Source organism: Bufo bufo, chromosome 8 (genome assembly GCF_905171765.1).
Source record: "Bufo bufo chromosome 8, aBufBuf1.1, whole genome shotgun sequence".
In the NCBI taxonomy this organism is placed as follows: Eukaryota; Metazoa; Chordata; class Amphibia; order Anura; family Bufonidae; genus Bufo; species Bufo bufo.
Genome location: NC_053396.1, coordinates 105513223 through 105537813, shown reverse-complemented (window position 1 = coordinate 105537813; position 24591 = coordinate 105513223). Strand labels below are relative to the sequence as shown.

Sequence of the window (24591 nt, the reverse complement as noted above, 5' to 3'; positions counted from 1 at the left end):
GGCAACACAGGGACATTCCTTCAGTTCTATGAGGCAGTCCTCAAGGCCCTGATCTTTTCGGACTGGGAAAGAGCAGGCCGGAGTACCTCGGGAACTGTAGGCGCCCGGATCGTCCCTGGCCAACACTTTCCAGGTGTGGTCCCCCATACTGGAAAGAAGGGACAAACCCAAAAAAGGTGCAGAGTGTGTCACAGTAGGGGGATATGGAAGGACACCACTACTCAATGTGATACGTGCCCCGATCATCCGGGCCTCTGCATTATTGGTTGCATCAGGGAGTACCACACTTCCATGGAGTACTAAATTTATATCCCAATTTAGCCACTGACATCGGATAAAAAAAACTGGTTCTCAGACTTGAGACACCCCAAAAAATGGTAAAAACTAAAATCATTTATTAAAAGTATACAAATTAGGTATCTCAGCGTCGGTAATAATCTCCTCTATAAAAATACCCCATGACCTAAACCCCAAGATTACCATGGTCCAAAAAAAAAAACGGTGCAAAAAAAGATTTTTTTTTGTCACTTTACATAACAAAAAGTTTAATAGCAAGCGATAAAAAAGTCATATAGCCCCCAAAATAGTGCCAATAAAACTGTCCTCTCATCCCACAAAAAATGAGCCCCCATATAAGATAATCGGCAAAATAAATAAATGACTCTGAGGCTGGGTTCAGACCTGAGCGTACGGGATGGAGCGCTCTGTATGCGCGATTGTATGTGCGTTTACAGACGCGGCTCCGGAACAAGCGAACGCCCATTGTCGTGCGTTCCCGCTGAAGTCTATGTACGGGAACGCGCGACAAGACGCCCCAAAGAAGCTCCTGTACTTCTTGGGGCGTCGGGCGTTTTACAGCGCGATCGTACGCGCTGTAAAACGCTCAGGTGAGAACCATGCCCATAGGGAAGCATTGGTTCTTGCCTGTTGAGCGTTTTACAGTGCGTAGAAACGCTCAGGTCTGAACCCAGCCTTAGACTTTAGAGATACAAAAAAATGTTTTTGTATCAAAAAGGATAATATAGTCTAAAACCTAAATAATTGTAAAAAAAGTAGACTTATTAGGTATCGCCGCGTCCGTAAGAATCTCCTCTATAAAAATACCCCATGAGCCAGCCCCCAAGATTAACACGGTCCAAAAAAAGAAAAAAAACTGTGCAAAATTTTTTTTTTTTTGTCACCTTACATAACAAAAAGTTTAATAGCAAGCGATCAAAAAGTCATATAGCCCCCAAAATAGTGCCAGTAAAACCGTCCTCTCATCCCGCAAAAAATGAGCCCCCACATAAGATAATCGGCTAAAAAAAGTAGACTTATTAGGTATCGCCGCGTCCGTAAGAATCTCCTCTATAAAAATACCCCATGACCTAACCCCCCAGATTAACACGGTCAAAAAAAAATAGTAAAAACGGTGCCAAAACAGCTATTTTTGGCACTTTTCCATTTCAATCCGTTTTTTCTGGTAACAAAGCAAGGGTTAACAACCAAACAAAACTTTATATTTATTACCCTGATACTGCAGTTTACAGAAACGCCACATTTGTGGTCGTAAACTGCTGTATCACTAAAAGGCAGGGCGACATGGTTTCTGGAAGGCCGATTTTGATGGCCTTTTTTATTGACACCATGTCCCTTTTGAAGCCCCCCTGATGCCCTCCTAGAGTAAAAACTCCCTAAAAGTGACCCCATCTAAGAAACTACACCCCTCAAGGTATTCAAAACTGATTTTACTAACTTTATTAACCCTTTAGGTGTTCCTCAACAGTTATTGGCAAATGGAGATGAAATTTCTGAATTTCAATTTTTGGTAACCTTGCCTCACAAAAATGTAATTATAGAGCAACCAAAAATCATATGCACCCTAAAAATAGTCCCAAAAAAAAACGCCACCTTATCCCGTACTTTCCAAAATGGGGTCACTTTTAGGGAGTTTCTACTCCAGGGGTGCATCAGGGGGTTGAAACAGGACACGGTGTAAATAAACCGGTCCATAAAAATCAGCCCTCCAAAAACCACACGGCGCTCCGTTCCCTCTACGCCCCGCCGTGTGGCCGTACAGTAGTGTACGACCACATATGGGGTGTTTCTGTAAACGGCAGAGTCAGGGCAATAAAGATACAGTCTTGTTTGGCTGTTAACCCTTGCTTTGTTAGTGGAAAAAATGGGTTAAAATTGAAAATTTGGCAAAAAAATTTAATTCTCAAATTTCATCCCCATTTGCCAATAACTCTTGTGCAACACCTAAAGGGTTAACGACGTTTGTAAAATCAGTTTTGAATACCTTGAGGGGTGTAGTTTCTTACTCCAGGGGTGCATCAGGGGGGTTGAATCAGGACACGGTATAAATCTGCAAAATACTGTGTCTACAAATTTTGGAACAATTTCAGAACCCTCAGGCGGCACTACATTAAAAACTCAGGAAAACTTCCAGAAATCATTGTTTGTGAACACAGTTCACAATGAAACCCACAAATGCAAGTTAAAGCTGTATCATGCAGAGAAGCCATATGTCAACAATGATCCAGAAACTCTGATGTCTTCTCTGGATCAAAGCAAAATAGAAAACTGTTCTGTGGTCAGATGAATTAAAATGTTAAATTCTTTTTGGAAACCACAAAAAAAAATCATTGCATTCTGTTTTAATTTACATTTTACACAGCGTACCAACATTTTTGGAACTGGGGTCGTATATTATGAACAAGCATTTTATGTTTTCTAAATCTCCAAGGGGTGGGGGCATCATAGTCAACCGGTAGTACTTTTAGAATTTCTGTAAAACAATTACGAAACCAAGGGATCAAACATCAACTGCCACAAACTAAGGACTTAACAGGATTCTAGTGTACTCATAAATTCTTTCTTATACCCAGCAGTTAATGGATTACAGTATGTTAATCAATAAATACTAAAACCTGGCAAATCATAGTTCCACCATAGTTACAAGTATATGTGTGATGTGTAGATTTAGAATTTTGTATATATCCCAAAAATGTAACAATGGATATAGGCTAATAGCATCATATAGCTTACCTCCATTGAAACATAGGGTGTGTCCTGCACTTGAAGTGAAATTTGTTCCCCATCGATTGTCACTTTTCTTGAGTATAATGCACCTGCAGAGCATGAAAACAAATTTTTATGAATTGAGCTTCAATTTTGTACATTGAAATTCAAAAAGAAAATCCCATGTTGCTGTGTTTTATATGTTGGTGTCTTAAATTTATTCCCGGAGATATCTGGTGCAGGTCTTAGAGCACATGAAAGTAACTGGAAATAACTGGAAGTCATTTCTGGTACTATAAGGCTGGGGCCACATAGCGATTTTGGCCACAACACCCATCGAACGACCAAAGATCGCTATGTAGCAGTGCAGTCATTGAACTGAATGGGATTGTAGCGTGACTCGAAAGTTTCATGACTGTGGCACCAGAATCACAAAAAAAAATCCAACACTGCTGGATTTTTTGCAATTCAGGGGTTGCATTTGTGGCAACTTGCGAGTCGCACTGCGATCTCTTTGGTCGTGCGACTTGTGTCGTGACCAAGGTCAGTGCTTAGCCCCAGTGTAAAATATGGACAGTATGGGCATACTTTCTTGCACCTTTCTGTCACCTATTGCAACACTGCACAGACTATAAATAATGCTGTGGATTGTGATGGTATGTCCATTTGGGGTGTAAATGGAGTTGGAGAAATCCCCTGTGGATTAAGCTGCAGATTCATTTTATGCAGATTTTGCAGGAATGGTTGATTTCATGTGAAATCCATGGTGAAAACCCGCAGCATAAGTTCATATGCCGCAGATTTAAAATTCATATCGCCAGTCAATTAACACTGTAGATTTGCTGCCTGTAAATCCTCCACAACATTTTAGTCCCATGTTGATGTACCTAATGAAGCATTCACAACCTGGTTTCTAGTCCATTTCAGGTTGTGGAATCAATTCTGTTGCTCCCCAGTTATTATTACAGAGTAGAATAATGTCAAGACAGGCTGAAAAGGTTATTATCCGAGAGGTCGCGCTCAGTAACTGGCGTTAGGAAATCTCAGAGGGAATATAAGAAAGCTAGATTTATAGGAAGGGTAATGGCCAGTGGTTTGAATGAATGACCTCCAAGGAGGTGCCTACATAGGATGATGAATAACACAATTGTCCTGGAAGTTTAAAAACACCCATACACACTACAACAAAGGAATGGAGGAAACCTAAAAGTTCTGCTCTAGGAGAAAACACAATTAGTGTAGGTAAAGGACAGGCTAGTCCTCAGATAAAATTGATTGTGCACGTTTTTTCCTTTGCTAATGCCAGAAGAGACAACCATGAATCCACAGGCTACTATGCAAGACGTCTTCATTTACTAAGCACATGCTGGGCAATTGATCCTTCTCTCCGCCCTCTGTTCAAACTTACCAGTGTTTGCTTCATAGTCTCCAATAAATCTCTTTGTAAGAAATCTTACGACCAGAGCTAGGACAAAGACAAAGAAATCCCTTGATTAGTGCATGTTTTGTAGTGTCGCAGGATACATATTTATTGAGTCTTAAATTACTGCCCTGCTGCACTTTTTTCTCACCCTATGAATTGTGGTTTCACGTGAACATAGGCAAACTTTCCTTCTCAATAATTATTTTAGAGGGTGGTGAGGTGATGACAGGCTAGCTTTTTAGACCAATCTACACTTTTTGTTCATGCTAATTGATTGATCGTTTGACATCTCTTAATTAGTGAACTGCTCAGAAAAGAAGTTTTGAAAGAACAATGTCCTAGTGCAAATCTGTGAACTTTATTTGTTCTTAAAGGTCATATTAGAAGTTATAAATCATGCCTTTCTATCAATGTCTCTCCAGCCGATCATCATGCATTGTCAGATGTATGCCCTTTATCCCAAATCAAAATCTAAGCTGCACACGTCCATTCATTTGTACTCCCCCGTGAGATTTCTTATAAGATACAATACCTAAATCCTACCACACTAGTGTTATACCCAAATTTCCCTTACGTCCCAACAGCAGCACAACTGGGGTATTACTGCCTCTGTGGACAATCAGGACAGGTGGAACTTTTAATAATGAAATCAAAATAAAGTGATAATTATACAATTAGGCCCCTATAAAGACCTCCCCAAACACACACCTTTGTTCCTAAGGTACCTTCTTTCCGCAATTTAAACCAGGTCATTTCTTTACCTGTTTTTTATCCATCTCCAGTGTCAGAAGAAGAGCAGGTCTTACAGATCCTAGATGTTGCCAGAAGTATGAGAATACACCTAGAAAGAACTAAAGACTTTCGAAGATCCGAGAATTTTTTCATTCTTTTTGCCGGAAGGAACAAAGGTCTTAAAACTTCTAAACCAACTTTAAGCCGTTGGATCAAAGAAGCCATCAGAGAAGCTTTTGTCGCTCAGGGATTGGCGCCCCTGCTTTTATTCACATTTAATCTACCCGAGCGGTAGCTGCATCTACGGCTGAGAGGAGCCTAATACCTTTGGAGCACATTTGTGCTGCTGCCTCATGGAATTCCCACTCTACATTTGTAAACCATTATAGGCTTGACTTAAGGAGTTCAGAACACACCGCCTTTGGCAGGTCTGTCTTGAATTCAATTCAGCTGGAAGACCATCCCTCATAGGATCTCTTCTTGCTAAGTCCCCAGTTGAGCTGCTGTTGGGACGTAAGGGAATTTCTAACGATAATTTGTTTTCCCTTAGTCCTAAAAGCAGCACACGTATATCCCTCCCTCAAATTTTTTGTGGGTTTATTACTTAACATTTCGCATGGTGTGTGTGTTTGGGGAGGTCTTTATAGGGGCCTAATTGGTTAATTTTCACTATATTTTGATTTAATTAATAAAATTTCCACCTGTCCTGATTGTCCACAGGGGCAGTAATACCCCAGTTGTGCTGCTGTTAGGACTAAGGGAAAACCAATTTTCGTTAGAAATTAACGATTATTTTATTTGTGGTAAGTTGGGCTGCTTAAGTTGGTATACGCATAAAAATCTCAAGAAAACTGAAAAAAGCTATACAAGACAGAAACAATACATATGTGGTATATAAAATCATGATACAGACATTAAACTATACATATTTGATGTCATTTAAAATAAAAGCAGAGCTGTCAACTCATAATAATCCGAAAATAGAATAATGAGGCGGCACTCAAAGAAAGGCCTCATTTCACCTACTTTTGGAGTGCTGCCTCATTTTTCTATTTTTGATATAAGGTAATTTATAAGTATGATGACTGTACATTGTGCAACTTGTCGGGTACAGTTGCAGCAGTAATTTGCATGCAGTTTAGGCTACTTTCACACCTGCGTTCGGTGCGGATCCATCTTGTATCTGCACAGATGGATCCGCACCGATAATGCAAATGCTTGTATCCGTTCATAACGGATCCGTTTGCATTATTCATTCAAAAAAAGTCTTGACTTACATTGAAAGTCAATGGAGGACGGATCCGTTTTCAATTGCACCATATTGTGTCAGTGAAAACGGATCCGTCCCCATTGACTTACATTGTTTGGCTCTGCATCGTCAGGCGGACACCAAAACGCTGCAAGCAGTGTTTTAGTGTCTGCCTCAAAAGCGGAACGGAGACCAAACGCAGCCAAACTGATGCATTCTGAACGGATCCTTATGCATTCAGAATGCATTGGGGCTGAACTGATGCGTTTTAGGGCGCTTGTGAGAGCCCTGAAACAGATTTCACAAGCGGACCCAGAAACGCCAGTGTGAAAGTAGCCTAACTTTAGAAATGTAATCAGCTGTCCACCTAAATACTTTCACTGGAAGTTACTGGGCCCCCAACTTTTAATGCAAGTTAGGGCTCATGCACACGACAGTATGTATTTTGCGGTCTGCAAAACATGGATCCTAAAAAAATACGGATGACGTAATGCGGAACGGACATACGGAAATGGAATGCACACGGAGTAACTTCCGTTTTTTTTGCAGACCCATTGAAATGAATGGAAAGAAAATGCGTTTGTGTGCTTGAGCCCTTAAAGGGGTAGAGATGAGCAAAGTTTTGAAAAAATTTGACTTGGCAACTTTACCGAAGTTATCCAAGAAATTTGATTCGTTACTAATTAATTAATCACAAATCGCTATAAATCAGGTATACCCATGCTACTGTGCCTTAGGGTATGGCCACATGGAGAGGCTGTGCCCGCAGATGCCTTTTTTATTTAGTAATGAAGACCACACTGTATAGTGCTTCATTCTTAATGGCCGCGCGGCGCCTTGAAACAGAGACTTGACTGGTTAGGTGGGGGGGGGGGGGCAATATGTAAAGCATTGCTGTTTTCTGGCCTGCAATCTAAGTTTACGGCTGATGTAGGAATAAGTAAATGTAGGAATAAATAAGTAAAACTGACACAGAATAAATCTCCCTGCACTCTCCCTGTCCAATAATCTTCTATTAATTGTTTTCAGCAACACTGTCCCTAGCGCATGAGCGCTTACCATGTCTCTCCCCATGCTCAGCTCACAGAACAGTGCCGGAGACCACGTGGCATGATGGTTTCATAGAGCTGTGACATCACAGGGGATGACTATCTGCGGACTGGCTGACTGCACGGCCTTATGGGTGATCTTGCATTACCGGGTTTCTGACTTTCACTTTGTAACAAGTGCAGCTGCCATTTTAGGAAACACTGTTCTGTTACCACGAAGTGCGAGGAAATTCGGATTTTGCTTTGAATGCTTAGTTTCGCTCACCTGGGACATTGATGGCATAGTGCTAGGATATGCCATCAATGTCAAATAGGTGACTGGAACCTGCTCTTATTTCCAGAACGGGACTGGAAAATAGTTGAACCAGTCCCATAGTGGTGAGTTGAGATGTGGCCGCACTTGTGTGGCTTCTACTCCATTCACCACTGTCAGACTTCCGAAATTGCTAAGTGCGCTTGCTTGGCTATTTTTGGAACTCCCATAGCGATGAACGGTGAGCATGCCGCGCATGCACAGCGTGCTCTCCTTTACTTCAGGTGCCTCGTTCAGGAGGGGGGGGGGGGATCTGCATATGGCATATCCTAGTGATATGCCATCTTTGTCCTAGATGGAAATACCCCTTTAAAGTGTACCCGTTACCTCTCCTGACTAGTCTGTTTCATTATCATATAACAATTGTTGGCATCTATTCTTATGTTGTAATGTTCCTCTGTTATTGCTCCTTAAAGTTTATGAATAAATGGCCAACTTCGAGGGCCAGACTGTGCAGGACACCCCCCAGCTGGAAACCCTCAATTCATTTTTAAGCTTCTAGAAGGAATAATAGAGGAATGGCACCATATAATAAGATGCTCCACAGTTGTTGTTAAATGGGGAAGGCTAGTAATTACTAAAACAGACCATGTCAGAAGAGGTGACTGGTGGCCTCTTAAGTGATAGAAAACACTTTGGGCCATCTCAGAAACTAGTTCCCAAATTCCCTCGCCATACTTACGCCCTGAGAAAGCACACAGTGATTTAACTCCAAGGAAATACTTTTTAGGGGACTTAGGGTACTTTCACACTTGCGTTGTTTGATTCCGGAAGGCAGTTCCGTTGCCTGATCAGGCAAACTGTATGCAAACGCATATCATTTTTTCTGACTGATCAGGCATTTTTCAGACTGATCAGGATCCTGATCAGTCAGAAAAATGCCTAATCAGTCAGAAAAATGCATTGCAATACCGGATCCGTTTTTCCGGTGTCATCAGGCAAAACGGATCCGGTATTTAATTATTTTTCTAATTTTTAAAGGTCTGCGCATGCGCAGATCGGAAGGACGGATCCGGCATTCCGGTATTTTGAATACTAATACATTCCTATGGAAAAAATTCAGGCAAGTCTTCAGTCTTTTTCGCCTGAGATAAAACCGTAGCATGCTACGGTTTTCTCTTTTGCCTGATCAGTCAAAATGACTGAACTGAAGACATCCTGATGCATCCTGAACGGATTACTCTCCATTCAGAATGCATGGGGATATGCCTGATCAGTTCTTTTCCGGTATAGAGCCCCTGTGACAGAACTCAGTGCCGGAAAGGAAAAACGCTAGTGTGAAAGTAGCCTTACTCATGGGCTGTAATTTCTGCAGGATAAATGTGTTGCAAATTTTGCCGCAATCAATGAAAAAATGAATGACTAGTCTGTTGCAATATCCACATGAGTTACATGCAGATTTCTCTTGGATTTTGCTGTGGATTTCACACTATGAATTGAAAATTGAAAATCTGCGCAGATTTTTTTCCACAGCCTGTGGATGAGGTTTTATAAACTTCGCTGCTACTGTAACCATGTGAATTTTCTGCCAGCAGTGATGTCACAGTATAAGGATACTACAATGCTGAAGCTTCGGACTGAAGTACCTTGGGCCCACCCTGTATATAGGACCTTAAGGGCCCTGTTTTATTACCGGTCCGATATTGTCAGAGCTTGGGCCCACCGGAGGATCCTCTGGTGGGCCAGTCCGACCCCGCACTGTCACTGTATGTACTATCTCTGCACAGTGCTTTCACTGCATTCATTTAAAGGGTTTTCCGAGACTTAAATAGGAGTGGCGGAGCCATCTCAAACAGCTGATCGGCAGGGGTCCTGGGTGTCGGACCCCCACTCATAAGATACTGATGACCTATCCAGAGGATAGGTCCTCAGTATTTAAATCTTGGAAAACCCTTTTGAAATTCTTTTGTGACATCACTGTAATTATTATTTCTGTACAGTGCCTTCACTGTATTCATTACCCTTTACTATGACATCACTGTATTTATCTTTGTACTATGACATCACTGTATTTATTATCTTTGTACTATGACATCACTGTATTTATTATCTTTGTACTATGACATCACTGTATTTATTATCTTTGTACTGTGACATCACTGTATTCATTACCTTGTACTATGACATCACTGTATTTATTATCTTCGTACTGTGACATCACTGTATGTATCATCCCTGTACTGGCACAATTATGGTACAGGCATAATAAATACCGTAAGTGAAATCTATAAACAGAAGTAAGGCTACTTTTACACTCGCGTTTTGGCTTGCCATTTGTGAGATTCATTCAGGGCTGTCACAAGCGATCCAAAACGGATCAGTTTGCATTCTGAATAGAAAATGATCTGCTCAGAATGCATCAGTTCAGTCTCCATTCAGCTTGCAGCGTTTTGGTGTCCGTCTGATGAAACTGAGCCATGATGTACACAGTGATGTCATAACATGATTTTAAAGGGTTTCTGTCACCCCATTAAACCGTTTTTTTTCCTTTTCTTTACTAATAATCCCTATAGTGCGATCTCATGATACATAAGCAAATTAATCATTTTGGTTCAGTAGAATTTGCTAAAAATCGATTTTTAAAATATGCTAATTACCTTGCTACCAGCAAGTAGGGCGGCTACTTGCTGGTAGCAGCCGCATCCTCCGATGGTAATGACGCCCCCTCGGCATGCTGATTGACAGGGCCAGGGAAGGGAATCGTTCTCTGCTGGCGCTGTTAGAATTTGAAATCTCGCGCCTGCGCCGTACCTGTCTTCAATCGGCGCAGGCGCACTGAGAGGCGGCCGCTCGCTCGACCGCTCCATCCTCAATGCGCCTGCGTCGATGACGTTATCAAGTACACCCGGAAGAGAAGACGCCGGCATCGCTGGAAGGAGGCGGAGAGTCTGGTGACGTCGCTGGATGCTCGAATCAGGTAAGTATGCACATAATAAGCATGCTGCCACAAAAACCACCAACGAAATGGGAATAAATAATTTTATAAAAATGACAGTTATTAACACTATACCACCAACGATTATTAATAATAAATCTCTTCCGGGTGTACTTGATGACGTCATCGACGCAGGCGCATTGAGGATGGAGCGGTCGAGAGAGCGGCCGCCTCTCAGTGCGCCTGCGCCGATTGAAGACAGGTACGGCGCAGGCGCGAGATTTCAAATTCTAACAGCACCAGCAGAGAACGATTCCCTTCCCTGGCCCTGTCATTCAGCATGCCGAGGGGGCGTCATTACCATCGGAGGATGCGGCTGCTACCAGCAAGTAGCCGCCCTACTTGCTGGTAGCAAGGTAATTAGCATATTTTAAAAATCGATTTTTAGCAAATTCTACTGAACCAAAATGATTAATTTGCTTATGTATCATGAGATCGCACTATAGGGATTATTAGTAAAGAAAAAAAAAACGGTTTAATGGGGTGACAGAAACCCTTTAAACACTGTGAAGTTATGGGAAGGAATTATTGTAGACTGTGATGTCACAATATTGTACTAATATGCATAGTGATGCCAAAGAACAGGGGGAATTGCACAGAATAAAAGTAATAGACAGCAATGTCATAGCTACAGGCTAAGGACTACAGTGATGTCACAGCGCAGGGATAATAGACACAGCATTCTAACCAAAATATAATGTACACTTTAAAGTCAAAGTTCAGAGAAAAAAAGATGGTGTTCCCTGAGTCCCCTCAGATACTACTGCCTCTAAACCTCCTACCGTTACAAATAATGGCCTCATTGTATTATGCATTGATTGTCTAGGCACCGAAACCAACTACAGTTACCCTTCATTGTAAAGAGGCCATAAAATTATATAACCTGTGTTTTCAGTGACTGCAAGTCCTCCAGGTGAGACATAAGACACTATTGCATCTGTGTTTTTAGCTAGTTTTTAAAAATGACAAATCCTTAAATGTATTGGTAACTACCAGAATGTTTGACCCTATGGGCGAGATATCTCACTGCATGCCAATATCATGGGAAAAGCTGCAGGCCTCCATCGGAGGTAGATGTTGGGAGCTTTTCCCAGCATATATGTCAATGGGAGGCCATGGTCTAAAGCCATGGGCTAAATGATGGCATACATTTGAGACTGTTACGTGGCAGACATGCCACTAGGAATTCACTGTACGTGCTTCTCACAGCGTCTTAATCAAGAAGATGTATAGAAGTTACAACTTGATGCAACTTTGCTGTGACCTCACTTGACGGTCTAGCTTCAACACAAAGGAATAAGGACTGAGGTGGCAGCTGTAACTTTTCCTTGTCAATTTTACTTTGTAATATGTGAAACGAGCAAATAAAAATCACGTCATATAAGTTGCGCAATGTCTGTTAGTATAGTAGTACCGTCACTGTGGCAATCTCAGCTTGTGATATAATATTTCTGTCTATATTTGCTCACCTAGTTCCATGCAACTTACTGCGATGTAAGGCATCGCTCACATTTCAGTGCCGTATGGAAAATCTCTCCATGTTCCATCAGTGTCCGTTTTTTGCCCTCTGTGTGTCATCCGTATTCCACAGACACTGCTCAACTGAAAATTGATTTCCAGAGCATCTCCTACCGATGGTCCACAAAAGGCTGACAGAACATGGATGCCACCTGTGTCGTGTCAGTGGTATTTCATGGACCCATAGACTTCAATGGACATTTTTGGTTCGCATCACGGACCAAATGATGTGATGTGTGAACAAACACATTAAAATCAGTGGGTACATGTGCTGTGGAAAATGCAGATAGCACACGTCCCTTAAAAATGGAAATGTGAACGAGGCCTAAAGTGATTGGTATATCATGCAGATGGCCACGATCAGTAAGATGAGCCTTCCATGAATATGCATTTCTTGATTCTGCTTTGACACATATATAATCTCCATATAACTGTCTACAATGCTCAGAATGTACAAAAGAATCACATTCTGTGAAACCTGCAGGTACCTTGGGGTACCATGTCGTTGATCTTAAATGTTGAGTTTCAACCATAATCCTCTATGCTAAACTGTACTAGTACTGGACACAGAAATGCTAAAGAAATGTCATCTTATGGAAACTAATACGAGCAATATCGAAAAAAAAACACAGTCACAGAATATACAAAGTTATCTGACTACATAGCTTGCAAAAGGTGCATGTGGAAAATGAGGATAATGAGAGCTGTAGTGCATCAGCATCTTCTTGGCGATATCATGCATATTACTACTACTTGAATAAACAATTTACATAGCCTTTGAGCTGATCAGTCCTTACTCTAGACTCATTTACAGTCTTACCTGTTTTTCCCACACCGCTGCCCCCCAGAACCACAATCTTGATGTTCCTGTTAGCATCACAGTCCAAGAGAGGGTATTCAGGGATAGGAACTAGTAGATAGTTATGGGAATACTGGGACATAGTCTATGGGGACGAGTACGGAAAAAGTCCAATGGGAATGATGAGGTGTTAATATTAGGTTCCGCAGCTTCTCGAATCCAATATCATTGTTTGAATGTAGGTCAGGCTGCTGAGACCTCCATAGCCAAGACAGAACTGTCCCCACACTGAGGGACTCGCTCAAAGGCAGAGGGGAACTTTTCTTTCCCAGCCTGAGTGAAAACTGATTCCTACATTCAGCCTCCAATCAGAAGTTCTACATTGACATTCCATGGGGAGGGGACATGGGAAATAGTGATTTTAACTGTATCTCCTCCTTAGATCCTTATTCTGAAGATAACCTTCTACACAGTACATTACATTTCCAGGGGAGACTGGATATAACACTAAGGATCTTGAAACCCAACTTATCAACTTTTTACTAAGAAATCCATATTCTGCTTTTTAGTATCTGCGTGCTGCAACTTATTATCCAACTAGTTGTAAGTAACTGACATATAATCATATCCTTTGCTGAAATGGGAAGACTTTACTATCCAGGGAACTTAAAAAAAAAACACAAAAAAAACGAATGCAATCAGATACACAGTAGGTCACTTGTATGGTCAATGGTGCAAAAATGTCTTTATTGTCCACAGAAGGTGAAATTTACTGAGTCTGAAAGACTGGCATGCAGCATTTGATATTCTGTATAGAAACGGTTAAGAAAAACTGCTGGTTCTTCAGTTTGAGAAAGAGTTCAGACTTCATTGATTTAATCCTTATTCTTGTGAGACACCCTGCTAGAGGGAGACAGAGAACAATAAGTCCTGGAGCCTGTGAGTCAGTTATAAAACACGCAGCCTTTCATACACCGATACAAAATGTGGCGTTAGAGCCTCCTCAACATCCCGCTTGCAGCAAACGTTCTCAGACTGCTGTCATGCGTGCATGTCAGAGGCATGAATTATGCAGACATCTTTTACTGCAATGCATAATATTATCTCACAATGTATTTCTCACAGAATTCATTTTACTTTTTTGAAGGCAGACATATTTTTAGGCCTCCTGCACATGACTGTAGTTTTGGTCTGCGTCCAATCAGCATTTTTTGTGGAGCGCAAGTGGACCCGTTCATTTCGGAGATGACCAGCTTAAGTAAAATAATACTTTTGCGTTGCTCACGATGCCCTGACAGAGCAAGCAGGTTATCGCACGCCATTCATCGCAAGATATCTCAAGCCAAAAGGAAAATGTAGGGTTCACAGATGTGGGGCACACACTGTTCTTCACTATTTTGCGCAAATGTGTCCTTGAGTGTTGGACCACGACTGTAGGGATCAGAAATGGCTAAAGGGGCTTTTCACCATTTAAATATTTATGGCCTGTCCTCCAGAAAGATCATCAATAACAGATTGGTGGCGGTGCAACATCCCGCACCCCCACCGCTTAGCTGTTTGTGGCAGCTGCTGTAAACATAACCGGACAAAAACGGAAGCAGAAGGCTCCATCCACCGCATAGTGATTATGCCGCTGCAGCTAAGCTTGGACCTGAGCTTCAGTACGCCGTCCACCACACAGAGGATAGAGCGTTCTTTTCATATTTTACTACTAGGGTAGGTCAACAGTATCTCAAAGGTCAATAAATCTTAGTATAGGACTGCGCTGTTCCAAAACTCCAGAAGTTATCTCTTGTTTGATGAAGGCCAAAAACCGCATTCAGATATAGGCAAGCATCGATGGTCCACAGGACGTCTTTTGTATTTAAATCAATCCTTCTGTGGAAGCCAAATTTGCGCAAATAGTAAAGAACAGTGTGTGCCCCTGATGAAGCGAAAGCGAAACCTAGTTCGAGCAGAGACGTGAGGACGGATATAACTATATGATATGCCTGAAACTTTGTTAAATTTGTGAGTATAACAAATTATTTGTTTATTTTACTCTTATTGGTGGTTCTTCACTATTTGCGCAAATTTGGCCTCCACAGAAAGATTGATTTGAATACAAAAAAAAGTCCTGTGGACCATCGATGCTAGCCTATATCTGAATGCGGTTTTTGGCCTTCATCAAACAAGAGATAACTTCTGGAGTTTTGGAACAGCGCAGTCCTATACTAAGATTCATTGACTGACTGTTTGAATTAACCCACTTCACTTTGGGACCTGCAACGCCATTAACAGGCAATGTAATTAAGAAATCTATTTCTGTGACAATATCTAAAAGGTGGAAAACCCTTTTAACATAAGCCTCCTCCATAATATCTGAAAAAAGTGTCTTCACAGTTCCCAAGATCCTACTGTACATTAACAAATATTCTAATATTAGAACACTAAACGTGCTCTGTTGCTTTAAGCTATACAACCTCTCCTGAATATTTACAAGGACTCTAGTAAACTGATATTTTATATTTTCTTGGCAGCCTGACAAGTTATTACAAAATCATGTAACCTTTAAAAAATGAGTTTGAAGTGGAAGTGAGAAAGTGCATCAGCAGAGATGAGGGCTGCAGCGATCATTTACATGCAGCAATCTCCTCCGCTGTATGAGGACGACACACTGATACAGAGATCGCTTGTCCCCATAGAAAATCCCTGTTACACATTACAAGCTGCTGCACAGACATGATGAACGAGCCTGTTCACTGGGTGATCCACGGCATCTTTTACAGAGGCCAGTTATCGGGAACAAGCCGTTATGCAAACGCTCATCTCTGATAATTGCACTGACTATTGGTCACACGTCTTTGTTCGGTCAGTGATTTCCATCAGTGATTGTGAGCCAAAACCAGGTGCAGGTCAAAAACTCAGGACAGGAGCAAATACTTCCATTAGACCTTATCTTGGTGGAGGATCCACTCCTCTTTTTGGCTCTCAATTACTGACGGAAATCACTCACCAAACACTGTGTGAATAAGGGCTCATGTATCCGACTGTGGCATTTATTTTAATGGGGCCACAAAAGAAGTGGATAGCACACCTTGTGCTTTCTGCATCCGTAGTTCCGTTCCGCGATCCCATGACAAAAAAATAATGTCTTGTCATGTCTTGTCCGTTTTTCTAAAAGTATAGGCAGTTCTAACAGAGGGCAGGACATAGCAAACCGCAATTTGTGGACTGCAAAAACAGCTACAGCCGTGTGAATGGGGCCTATGGCCTAACAGGGAGATCCTAGAGTTAATTTTATTTTGTTCAAAAGGGTTGTTCAGGCTTAGAAAAATGTGCAGATGTGCTAGCGGCCATCTAGCAGCCCATGTCCCCAGCTCTATGCACAAAATCCTGGTGACAGGTTCCCTTTAAAAGGAGCCTCTCCCTCTATCAGTAGTTTTCAGAGACGAGAGACCACCTTTAATTCATTCATTCCATTTGGGCCAATCCAACCTTCTTTTCTTCCTCGGTTAGTGTTGAATTCCCCCCCCCCCCTTTTTTTTTGCACACCTTGTGAAAATAGAACTCATCACCAATATTTTGGAAACATAAAAAAGGAAGGCAATAGGGGAGGAATTAGAAGAGTGCTGTCATGGACTTCGGAAAATCAAATTACCGGTAAGTAATTATCATTTATCCCTATGTCCTATGACAGCACCAGGAGATATCCCGGAGAGTGAAAAATTAGGGGAGGACCACAGCCTGAAGGACTTTACGCCCGAAAGAAAGATCAGACACCGCTGGGAGATTTAATCTATAGTGCCTGTAGAACGTTGAAGCAGAAGATCAAGTTGCTGCTTTGCATATGTCTTGTATGGAGGCATCTTCTTTTTCTGCCCATGAGGTAGAGACTGCTCTGGTAGAATGGGCCAACCATCCAGAAGGAACAGGTTTCTGAATAGAAAGATAAGCTACAGAAATAGCCTGTTTAATCCATCTAGCTAAAGTTCCCTTACTAGCTGATTTTCCTTTGTTCTGACCGGAAAACACAACAAATAAGGAAGACGACTTTCTCCAGTTTTTTGTAGCCTCCATATATTCTAAAACACATTTCCTAACATCCAGACAGTGAAACTCCGTCTCCCTCTGATTTCTGGGGTCTGCACAGAAAGAATGGAGAATCACCTCCTGGGCTTTATGGAAGTCCGATACTACTTTTGGGAGAAACGCTGGATCGGGTCTAAGACAAATTCTATCTTCCTGAATGGAGAGAGCTTGAAGCTCGCCTATGCTTCTAGCCAAAGTAATGGCAACTAGAAAGATACAATTCAAAGTCAGCATTTTGATCGGCAAGGTGTCTATAGGTTCGAAAGGGTGTTTAACCATTGCCTGTAATACTAGACTGAGATACCAAGGCGAAGTCCTAAGCATCCTAGAGGGGAGACGTCTGGATACTGACTTACAGAACCTAATAATCCAAGGATGACAAGCTTATCTGTAGTCAAACAAAACACTAAGGGCCGCCACTTGCACTTTTAACGTACTTAATGCTAAACCCTTCTCTACACCTTACTGGAGAAAATCTAGAACCTTAGTGAGCTGGAGCTGACAGGAAGTAGAGGGAGAAACACCCAAGAACTTAAAAAACGCCCCCCCCCCCCAAGTTCTGGCATATATTTTGGTGGTTACCGGTTTTCTACTTAGCAACATGGTAGAAACAACAGACTCGTCAAATGGAGTCCCTTTCACTGGGGGATGAACAATTGGGCCTTGCATTAGAAGATCCGGGATCTCCGGCAGGACCCAGGGATCGGCTATAGACATAATCCTTAGCCAGTAAAACCATGTTCGCTGGGGCCAAAAAGGAGCTATGAGTATTATCTTTGCCCTGTCCTCTCTGACCTTCTTCAAAACCCTGAGGATAATCTGAAGAGGGGGAAACGCATATAATAGACCCTGGCTCCACGGTTTAAGCAAGGCGTCCACTGCGTTCGGAAAATCTGCTGGACATAGGGAGAAAAATTTCAGAGACGATGACTCAAATAATCCGCCTTCCAATTGTCCACCCCTCTGATGTAAAGGGCCGACAAGGACAAGGCTATTCCTTCTATTAGGGAAAAAATTAGAACCGCCAGAGCTCCCAGAGACTCGGACTGCGTTCCGCCTTGATGGTTAAGATATGCTACAATGGAGCCATTTTCGGATAATATCTTCACATGTCGGTCTTTGATTAGGGGAAGAACTCCCTGTAGGGACCGAAGGACGGCCATGAGTTCTTTCAGAATTGAAGAATTGTCCAATATTGGGCAATCCCATAATCCCTGCAGTAAGGTTTTCCCCACATGCGCCCCCCATCCTTGTGGTCTGGCATCCATTGTTATCACAAGGGGGTTTACTATTCTCCAAGGAACGCCTTGGACTAGATTGTCCAGAGAAAGCCACCACTCTAGGGCCTGACATGTCTGAGCTGAGATTAAAACTTTGTTCTCCAGGTCTCTGACCAAGCCCCTAAGATCTCCCACTGAAGAGCTCTGCAATGTACCTGGGCCCACTGCACAGCCGGGATACAGGCGGTCAGGGTTCCCAACACTGACATCCCTTTCCTTATAGAAATTCAAGGGTTGTCTATCAGGGAATGAACCACTGACCTTACCTTCTGGATTTTTTCTGGAGTTAAAAAGGATCTCTGAACCATTGAGTACAGCATTATTCCCAGGAAACGCTGCTTCCTTTCTGGAACTAGCCTCGATTTCTCCTCGTTTAGGATACGACCCAAGGACGACATGATCTGTGTCACCTGATGAGCATGATATAAACATTTTTGACTTGATGAGGGTACAATCAGGAAGTCGTCCAGATATGGTACGAACAGGATGTTCTTTTCCCTTACATGGGCTGCTATCTTTGAGACCAGTTTTGTAAATATTCTCGGGGCCATTGACATCCCAAAGGGTAATACCAGGAATTGAAAATACCTCAATCGCCCCTGAAATCTCAGTGCCACTCAGAGGTATTTCTGGTGTTCTGGAAAAATAGGAAGATGGTAATAGGCATCCTTGATGTACAATACCGCTATAAAACAGTCCTTGTAGAGGAGCTCCACTACTGATTTTATTGTCTCCATCTTGAACCATCTGTATTGTAGATATCTGTTTAGAGACTTTAGGTTTATTATCGTTCTGTAGTCTCCACTTGGTTTTTTGACTAAAAAGAGAGTGGAATAGTATCCTGTACCTTCTTTTCTTTCTGGACATGGAATAAGTGCTCCCTTCTGAAGAAGACCTAAAACCTCTTTTTCTGGAGGCCTGAACTGAGCGTCCTACTTGGGTTACTCTGAACTTTTCTGGAGGGCAATATTTTAAATCTATTCTGAATCCCTATTTTAATGATCGAAGGATCCAGGTGCTGTTTGTTATTTTTGTCCAGGCTGAGAGGAAATTTTTTAATCTTCCTCCCACCCTGGCCTCATTGTGGATTATCTTTTTGGCAGTATCTGAGGGCTGATTCCTGAACAAAAAAAAACTAGCTCTGGATCTGGAAAATTTCCACTTATCGTTCTTTCTCCCTGGGCTTTTTTCCCTATCCTTAAACCGCTTGCCCATTTGAAAAGAAAAATTCTGTCTACGAAAGGAAGGAGGAATGGAAGATAGAAAACCCTTCTTTCTATCTACCGCTTTCTCTAGGATATCGTCTATGGTTGAGCCAAAAAGGTATTTACCCTCACATGGGATGCTACAAAGGTGACTTTTAGAGGCTACATCACCCGATCAATTTTTCAGCCATAATGCTCGATGAGCAGAATTAGCCATAGATGAGGCCCTAGCAGATAGTCTAACAGCATCAGCCGATGCATCAGCCAAAAAATCTGCTACTTTAGAGATGGCCTGAAGGGATTCTAATAATTTATCTCTGGGGGTTTTATCCCTTATCTGAGCCTCCAGTTGTATAATCCACAAAATTTGTGCTCTCGCCGTACAAGTAGAAGCGATATTGTCACGGCTGAGGATGGGGAAAACCCTCAGCCGTGCGATGACGGAAGATGGTGGTCGCTGCTTGGCCAGGAGCACAGAATTAGGGAGCAGGTCACCTCCTAACGCATCCCTAATCTGACCCTGACTCCTAGCTGCATGAGCCGACCCTGAAGGTAGGAGGGCTCATGCTCCGGAACCTCGGATCCCTAGTATCCCTCCGCAGATCCCTAAAGCTAGGAGCAGGGTAAGATGACCTGTTCCTCCTAGACCCGGAGGAACAGGAGTCTCACAGGCCAGGCTACAATAAAGGGGAACATATACAACTCATGGCAGTGGCAGGTAAATGCCATAAGGACAACTACCACCTGCCACAGACACAAAACCTGGAACCCATGCGCAAGTGCTGCTGTCCTAACACAGAAACGGACACAGCACACAACACACATCACACAGGAACCCAGGACCATAAGCTGCAATAAGAAACATACAACAGACACATCTTCATCACATCAAACAAGATCTATGACCACAAGGGTGGCTCTCAGTGGCAGATGGTATAAACCAGGAGAGTGCCTCCAGCTTACAAACAAGGCTGGAGTACCTCTCAGCTTCAGGTCTCCAGTGAGGCTTTATATCCCAAGTAGACACACCCACACAGACACACCCAGTGCTTACACACTGAGGGAGTTGACCCTTCCTAAACCAGGGAGTGTAGTGAAACCACATAGAGGGGAATACACACAAACACTCACTGCAGCTGTTACCGTTGACAACGACATGTGTGGCACACGTGTCCTGGGAGCCGGCCAAAAGGCCGAGACACTGCCACCACATGTACAAAGACCAAACGTTGCCACAGGCAGCCACAGGGGAAGGGGAAAATTTCAGAGTGCACACAACAGAAAACACAGTGCACACCAGACATTCAGAGTGCATACAAACACCCACACAAACCAAAGGCAACCGCACACATACCTGTTGTCCGCGGCAACCGCACCTGAGGCAAACAGCAAAGTGCCCCCAGGTGCGGTTGACACAACACCAAACCGCGGGCAACTGCATGCGGCTCCCAAGGAGTCACGGCCATGAACATGGTCGTGACAGATATTAGGTTTAAATGCCGCTCCAATGGACTCCCAAGTTCTTCTTAAAAAAACTATACACCTTCCTATCCATCGCGTCCTTGAGTTGACCGAGATAATCAAAAGGCAGTGAGGATCTACGCGAGACTTTGGCTATGGGGACATCGATTTTAGGGGCTTTATCCCATAAAAAGCAATCACCTTCTTCAAAGGGATATTTTCTCTTAACCGAGCCTGGGATGAAACTGCGTTTATCCGGATGTTTCCATTCCCTATTAATCATGGCCTCGATATTTTTATGGATAAAAAAAGCTCTTTTCTTTTTTGTTTGTAGCCCCTCAAACATGATGTCCTGTACAGATCAGACTTCTTTAGCATCTTCAAAATTCATGGTTGCTCTAACAGCTTTAACAAGCTGATCTACATCTTGAATGGGAAAAAATGGTCTACCGCCACATTCGTCATACGAGGATGAAGAAGCTGTATCTACTTCCCCGCTTTCTAGGAATTCTTCAGAACTGGAAACATCAGAATCCCGCAAAGTTAAAGCGTACTTTTCTCTAGAACTTCTCTGTCTATGGTGACGGTGTTCTTTTCTAGATAGCAAGGTACTATTGACTTCTTCCCTAATCATTTTCTTCATGCATCTAACCATACCGGGGATTCTTCAGCAATGGTATTTGCAATGCATGCTCTACATAACGGTTTAGTATAAGCAGAATCTAGTTTTGTTTTACAGAGGCCATATTCTTTATGGCGCGTTTTAGCGGCCGCTTTTTTAGGTTTATCCTAGTAAAAAAAAAAAACATAAGGCCAGGATAAAATAACAATTCCCCAAAAAAGTCCATTACATTGAAGATAGACCCATACCCTCATTCATACCACAGGTGCAGGGGTAACTGGGTCTCTTGGGTTCTCCCCAGAGCTCTACATACTGGGATACCTCTTGTGGCCTTGGATCTGGAAGAACCCCGCAAAGATCCTAAGGCAGGCTTGAACTGGGCTGAAGAATTCTCTGAATCCAGCATGGGATGCCAGGATCACCTGATTAGCGCTTCCTCTTATGTATCAGGCACCTTTGAGCTCGTCACTACCGCTCTGCTGCTTTGAAAAAAGCGCTCATTCAAGCCCCTCTTACTTGCCTGCTCTGTGGAGGCCAGACGCCGAACGCCATGAGGCGAAGCAGGGATCGCTCTCCGTGCCTGCTGCCCTCCAGTGAGTACCACCGCGTCCGTCCAGAGACCGACGACAGTACGCCGTCTTCAAGGTGTGCGTAGCGGGGAACTCACCTGGCGCACACCTCTGCCCAGCCAGCCTTAATCCAGGGAGAAACTACTCCCCATGTAAAAATAAAAAACCTGCAGGTTGTCCTTCCAGGACAGGAAACCACTGAATGAGGGAGAGGCTCCTTTTAATTTATACCTGAGGGTTTCCTGTCCTGGGATGCGGATCCTCTCTCCTGGTGCTGTCATAGGACGTAGGGATAAATATGGCTGCTTTCTTCCAAAAAAAGCACCACCTCTGTCTATCGTTTATGTCTGGTATTGCAGCTCTGCTCCATTGGAGTCAATGGGTTAGAGCTGTAATACTGCCCACAACCTGTGGACAGGGTTGGTGCTGTTTTTGCAACTGTTGTTTTTAAATTGATGACCTATCCTTAGGGAAGGCCATCAATATTAAATCAAAGTGGGTTTCTGCACCCCCGCTGATGCTTGGATGAGCTCTGGAGCTTCTTCTTTGTTTACACTGGTTCATACTGCACAGTCTGGTTTTCTGATGCAGTTTGTGAAGCAAAAAGCAGGTGGGAATCATAAGTATCAGGGTACAGCCGCATGACAGTCGTGTGGTCATACCCTAAATGACAGATACTACCTCACCTCTTTTTTTAATCCTGGTTTTGTCTTCAAAAACCTGAATGTGTAAACCTACCCTACGAATCTTCATGATCCAGAGGGCAACACTGGGGTTAAAAAGCGTTCTGATTAGATGAGAAACTGCTCTTCTTCTTACCGCTTTTGGGTGGTGCCACACAAAAGTGTTAAAATGTGCAATTTTTTGCAGTTTTTCACCGCTTTCACCACTTTTCTAAAAACTGGGTGAAGCCAGAAATCTAGATTTTCAATTCTTATGTATGTACCTCAGGAGATGCACCAAAATTATTAGGAGGCTTTTGTATTTTCTAATTAAAACTGGCATAAGAAGTGCCAGTCCTAATACATTCCCCCCATAGACTAGACATTCTAAGCTTATAGAGCATTTAGAGGAGCCAAGCGAATAGGCAATTATCAGGAAGGGAATGTCACGTCCATCGGTAACATGGCCAACTCAATGGGAATGGGCTGGAATACGAAGCGCTGCCATTATATAATGTACGGCAGTGGGCTTGGTAATAGATCAAAAGGGGTCTGGCACCCCCACCGATCCGATTACCTTTTTCTGAAGATGGGTCATCAATATTGCACTCCCAGAAACCCCCTTTAAGATCCTATTGAGCCCTTCAAATTTAAATCATCACCACATCAGAACAAGATATTCAAATGATTTGGGTATGAATAAATTCAACTCGAATCAAAAGTGCTCAGATTAGCCTGAAACATCATCTATGTCACTCTGAGATCCGCTAGGACTGTATCGAACATCTTTCAAGCTCTTTTAATGCCAAGACAGCATTAGTAATAATAAAGTAAAAGTGACATTTAGCCGTGGTGGTGAGAAACAGCCTGCAATAACACATTGCGCTGTCAGATTTGTTATTTTTTGTTAACCCCTTAGTGATCAGCAAAACGCCTTTTTACAGCGGTCACTAAGGGGCCTTAGGCTGGGCCGCCGCCTTTTCCTGGTGGCCCAGTCTAAGCGCTGCACAGGTCCCCTCTGCAGTGGAGAGCGGGGGCTTGGCTCCTGCTCTTACAGCCCTGACTGGCAGGAGCACCGATTCGGGCTGTTTAACCCCATACATGCCACAGGCAATGGCGTCCGGCTGTAAGCATGACAGAGGCTGCAGACTCCCTCTGTCTCCCATCGGCACCCCACAAATGCGATTGCGGGGTGCCGATGTGTGTATAAGCTGACTGTGACCTGGTGTAAGCCCCAAGCATGCCTTGAGTGTTCCCCAGCAGACTGTGCCTCTCTGTTCAATGTCAGTATGGCACTGACATTTACATGCAATGCACTATAGTGCATTGTATTTTAGAAGCAATCAAAAGATTGCCTGTTATAGTCCCTTTGTGTGAATATTAAGTGGTTAATGAACATTAAATAAAAATTCCAATAAAAAATATGTTTTTTCCATTGAAAATATGCTTATCAATGAAAAAAATTGCAAAAATAAAATCTCCCCCACGTTTGGTATTGCTGCGTCTGTAACGACCCCCACTACACAAATATCATATAAATTATCGCCTACAGTGAACGCTGTTAAAAAATAAATAAAAAAATGGCAGAATTGCTCATTTATTCTTAGTCACCACCAAAAAAATGAAACAAGCGATCAAAAAGTGTTACTTACCCCAAAATGATATCAGTCAAAGCTACAAGTTGTCCTGCAAAAATCATG

The 24591-nt window shown here is 42.7% G+C and overlaps 1 protein-coding gene across 1 annotated transcript in view; it reads right to left on the bottom strand.

The window, feature by feature from the left end:
* LOC120977350 (ras-like protein family member 11A-like) overlaps positions 1-13341 on the bottom strand; it is a 53222-nt gene extending 39881 nt beyond the window's left edge. Inside the window, exons 1-3 of the mRNA XM_040405263.1 lie at positions 13043-13341; positions 4412-4468; positions 3031-3113 (exon numbers count right to left, since the gene is read on the bottom strand). Coding sequence (XP_040261197.1) covers positions 3031-3113; positions 4412-4468; positions 13043-13163 — 261 coding nt within the window. The 5' untranslated portion in view covers positions 13164-13341. The remainder of the gene's footprint in view (positions 1-3030; positions 3114-4411; positions 4469-13042) is intronic.
* Positions 13342-24591: the final 11250 nt, after the last annotated feature.